Source organism: Electrona antarctica (genome assembly GCF_951216825.1).
Source record: "Electrona antarctica genome assembly, chromosome: 19".
Lineage (NCBI taxonomy): Eukaryota > Metazoa > Chordata > Actinopteri > Myctophiformes > Myctophidae > Electrona > Electrona antarctica.
Genome location: NC_136800.1, coordinates 28,150,173 through 28,155,401, shown reverse-complemented (window position 1 = coordinate 28,155,401; position 5,229 = coordinate 28,150,173). Strand labels below are relative to the sequence as shown.

General features: G+C 43.4%; 1 protein-coding gene across 1 annotated transcript; it reads left to right on the top strand.

Annotated features, from left to right (window-relative positions):
• Window positions 1–2,863: 2,863 nt before the first annotated feature.
• LOC306943090 (protein mono-ADP-ribosyltransferase PARP8-like) lies at window positions 2,864–4,747 on the top strand (the record flags this gene model as incomplete). Its single annotated transcript, XM_079529293.1, has 1 exon — window positions 2,864–4,747. One exon carries the CDS (start codon window positions 2,864–2,866, stop codon window positions 4,745–4,747), a length of 1,884 nt encoding a protein of 627 aa, XP_079385419.1.
• Window positions 4,748–5,229: the final 482 nt, after the last annotated feature.

The following is a 5,229-nucleotide window of genomic DNA, read 5'->3' as shown; positions in this document are numbered from 1 at the left end:
AGTTTGTGCTTGAAATGTACTGTAATTCTGCAAACTGTTAATAAATATTTCAATCAATCAATCAATCAATTCCAGCACAGTTCGGACTGAAAAGTTAAATCCAAGGCTACGTACGATCGCCTCTTCTATTCAGGTGTATACTACAACATAAGGCAGGAGAGACGTGCATGTCTTTCGAGGACGATTATGACACATCAGCTGTGTGTGAATCAATGTTTTGTTATGCTTTAGGCAGTACACATGAACATGTAAGACCAGATATGTTGTGCTGCTGTTTTATGATCATAAAACGAGCACTCTTCAGTGGCATTGAGTTATGTTATCTGTAAAATAAGAGCTGTAGTAGGCAGGGACGGATTAATCCCCATGAGGGCCCCTGGGCCGGTACGTTTTGCAGGGCCCCCATAGCACGCGTGCGTGCGACATTTTCATGATTTTCCGTGTTTTTATCATCTTTTTGACCTAAATTTAACTAAATTAATGGCCAATGAAGGGCGTCAAATCTATTACCGTGCAGTCCAGTTTCTCTGAAGGGCCCCTGAGAGCCAAGGGCCCCTGGGCCATGGCCCCACTGGCCCAATGGCTAATTTGTCCCTGGTAGTAGGTCATGCCAAGGCCCCAAGGGCACTGGTTCTCAACGTCTGATCTGGCCGGGGATCACAAGGTGTCCTAATTTGACTTCTTACTGCCCACCATATAAACATCATGTATCCCAAGGTCATCTGTGTTTCGGTAATATAATAATAATATAATACAGTGGTTAATAGGGGGAAATGAGGGCTAAAATATTTATATTAAAGGAACTACAACATGCAATATAAAACTGTTTTTAATATTGAATATCATATTGTTTATGTCCCTCAAACGTATTTCTAATGGTTTGAGCCTAAATCACTACTCTGATATAACCAGTCCATGTCATTTCTTTCAGGCTTCTGAAGCAGTTTTAGCTGCAGTACCACAATGTCCTGAGGTGGTGGGGGCGCTGATATGCAAGTTATTTTATCTTCAAGTCATTATAATACTGAGGCTAGATAAACCCAGACTTGTTTCCATTCCATGCCAGTGTGGCAGGATGGACGTGCAATGACACGGCCCATCTCCCACCCTTGTTGGTCAGGATGTCACAGCCATCCTCCACCCACTTATTAGTGGGTTGAATGGTAGCGTTATAAGGCAGCGTGTTTCCGTTTTTGGTCGGCTGTGTTGTCTCTCCGTCTTCTTGTGTTTTTGACGCCATGGGAATGTAAACATGGGCTCTTGTTGTTGTTCCAGTGGCTTCCCATGGCTTCGCTGTGTGAGGCACTACGACGGTACGCATCGTCCCTCATTAACACGGTAGGTTCCATTGTGCTCTCGCTGTTCTTGCCTCGGTGAATTGTAGTTTTTAAGTATTAGTTTAACAAGGCAGTTTGTGCTTTTAGAGCCAGCAGCACCACACCTGCTGCTTTGCTGGGAGTTATATACACAGGACTCATCCAAGTTGTCTGTCCATACTCCTCCACTCCACGCTGGCTGGAGGGAGAGTAACCTCCAGACAAATTAAGATGGGTCTCATAGTTGCCTGAACCTTGGTTTATTCTTTTATTTGTTGTTTTCTGTTTGGTTATTCCTTTGTCAAAACCAGACACTTTATGCTGCCCATACCCCTGATTAATACCCGTTGGCTAATAGGAAGTGATACACTTTTACTGTTCCACTGGAGTACTGGCCTGTATTTATAGGATATGTCATATCCCCATGTTTATGCATCTCAACTAGAACTTTTATCTTTTGTGGATGTATCTTTCGTATTGCATACTGAAATGTTGTATTTATTAATGAATTGGTGAATTAATTGATACTTGATCTAATTGCATACAACCAATTAATTTAAATAAAACCATTTGTACCCTGTTGATAAACATGTTTCTGCCTGCCTTTTTATATAATGTAAAACAAATCTGTGTGATTACGTGCTCCGGGTGTTCAGTGTTATATCTTAGTAAATATCTCCTGGGGCGCAATTCCCCAGGTGGCGTAGTACGCTATAGGTTAATTCATACCACCCTGTCACACCATCTTGGAAAATCAACAATGGCAGACATTGTAAACAAAGTGGAAATGCGTATTTGGAACTGGGAGAGGAATTATACAAAGTAGGTAGGGTGATACAGATGACATCACGTGTACAACCAAATCAGTTGAGCTGTTCCTGAGAGCAATTTCCATAAAAGCCCCTATATGATGAGAAAGCATGAATTTTATGTTGTAGGACCTTTAAAAAAAATAGGCTAAATGTTACCTATCCCTTTAAGGAAAGTACTTTTGTTACTTTCCACTACTGGCACAGGTTTACTGTGAACCAATCACAGTCAAGCTTTGTTCAGCGTCCAACCTTATAGGAAGAGATCCAGTGGTGGAAAAGGTTATTTAACCCCACTACTTGAGTCATTTAAAGTTTAAATAGTACAGCTCAAACATTACTCACTAAAAGTACTTTCTATACTGAATCTGACCAAATTTCTCTTAGAAATGTTCTTAAGAAGAACGTTAAGAATTTGTGACGTGACGTGATCTGGCCGCCAAGTCTATTGACTTTTCATGTTGGTCTTATTCATGCTGAGTGTGGAACCCAATGGATCGCTAATGTTTGATTCCATTTGTACGGATGTGAGGCAGGCACCCTCACATCCATATATGGGATGCAGCGCCTGTGCTTGACGTTGCACTGCCGCTCACGTATCTGACGTCATGCTACGTCATCATATACTGCATATAACTATTAGCAAGTGAAATCTGTGCTTAGTGAGTACGAAGGAAAAGAAGAGCAAGGAAGAAAGCAGAAGACTCCATTCCAGCAGGGTTTTGTTTTATTGAGAGGATGTGTTCAAGGCAAGAGAAAATCCAAGAAGACATCAACAATGTTATTCAACTGTGCAAGGCGGACGAGGAGAGCCTTTTCTCTGATTTCAGGTACTCCGATGACATCTTCACGTTTACGTACTCCCAGGGATCCAAAGGGATTTCCTATTTCATGAATGTCTCAGAAGATTATCCCGACAACACCTGTGTGTCCAACTCGGACAATGCTGACGACATTTTACTCACAAGTGATCCGGTTCCTGTTATTTTTGATCGAATTGCAGCAGAGGTGAAGCTGAAAAATTCCGAGAAAGAGACACACCAGTGCCATAATGCACCAGGGAATTCCGACGGAGATAATGACTCTGACGAAGATCATCCTGAGGAACATTCTGACGATGAGTTTCACAGACATCCGGAGCTGGTGGCTGACCTCCAGGCAGTGAGGGATTTGAAGTATCCAGTATTTGTCAGTGAATGTGTCGAAGACGTGGACATTGATCTGCACATTGACGTCAGTTTCCTAAACGAGGAAACCGCATTGGCGTGGAGAGTGCTCCGTCGGGAACCTGTAACAATACGGCTTACCTGCTCACTCACGCAATACCTGGATGGGGCCGTCCCGAAGGTGGATGTTTACCAAGTATCAAAAAAAAAAGACACGTTTGGCCTGGGACATCAGCTGAAAAAGATCATGCAGGCGTTTGTCACCGAGGAGTGGGAGGGAAATCACAAAGAGGATGCTCCATGCCTCACCAACTCTACCAGCGTCAAATGCAACATCAACCACTTGTACAATCTTATCAAATCTGTGCCGAACAGAAACAGAGGATTTCTTGTCCAGGTAATAGAGTACGCAGAGCAGAGGATTCCTCTTTTGAATGAATTCTGCGTGATCTGTGACGAACCTCATGTGTTCATAAACGGGCCCATGCTCAGACCCTATGTGTGTGAGAGGGAGCTGTGCATCTTTGCCTTCCAAACCCTGGGGGTGATGAATAAAGTAACCGATGTGATCGCAACTGGAGCTCTGGTGGTGGATCTGTTATTGTCCATGGCTCGGGCTGCACTGACATCAAACAGGAGAGACATCATATTTGACCCGTATCCCTCTTTGGTCGATCCGGAAAATCCAGAGGAACTGGCTTTAGACCCAAACAAGAAGGACTATCAACGAGTGATGACAGCCATTGACAACCTTCCACCTATTACTGAACTGCTCCAGATCCCTCCCGCAGAGATGAAGGAAAGAATGGTTGACAAGTTGTCTCTCCCATTGCTACGATGGGTCATATCCAGTAACAGGTCATACATTAGCAAACTACCAACAAACAAACAACTGGATTTCATGCACACACCACATCAGTTCCTACTGCTTTGCAGTGCCCCTGCCAAAGAGAACGCCTTCAGAGCAGCCAGAGAAACCTATGGCAGTACCTTTGTTTTCCATGGATCAAACATTGAGAACTGGCACTCTATTCTGAGGAGAGGACTGGTCATTGCGTCCAATACCAAATTTCAGCTGCATGGCAACTCCGAAGGGAATGGGATATATCTCAGTCCCTCGTCAAACATACCCTTTTCTTTCTCCGGGCTTGCCCAACCAACTAATAACCCTCAAGCAACTCCACAACAGAAGACAGGAAAAAAAACATTACAGTTCTTGAGCAGTCGTAATCTGAAGTGCATTGCTGTGTGTGAAGTGATCACTTCTCCTGCCGTGCACAAGCATCAATTCGATATTTGGGTTTGTTCAAACGCTGACCATGTCTGCACCAGGTTCTTCTGCATTTATGAGGATGGGCAGGGGAAAGACCCCAACATCAACACGCAAACTACTCCAGGCATTTACCAGAAGATCCGGAACGTGGTCAACAGTAGACACATGGCGAACGGCGAATAAATTAATAAAAACCTGAGGGGTCCTGATTTTTGTGGACTTCCCCAGATGATAGTAAAGTGGCAATTTAAATACTTTTAATGAATACCTAATACCTTAAAAAAGGTGGACAAATTGCAGCTGCAGCTGTAAAGTTATAGGTATTGCATCACACGCAATCAACAAACTATACTATAACAACATTTTGAAAATAGTTGATCTACAAGCTAACAACGCCTCACAACACGAGGCATTGGGAGCTTGTAGATAATTATCTGTGGAACCGAGTCAAATGTAATGCCTCAATTCCTACAATTCAAAGTGCTTGTCAGGGTGGGGGGGTCCCCAGTTCAAATGTGATTATTTTGGGGGGTTGTGACCTGAAAAGGCTGCTGGGTTAGGTAATGGTTGCCAAGTAATTGTACCTACCCTACTAGAGGTGCACGGACGGGCCTCACAAGTCAAAGAATAATAATCACACTTGTGTGAAGTGAGGGGCGCTATTA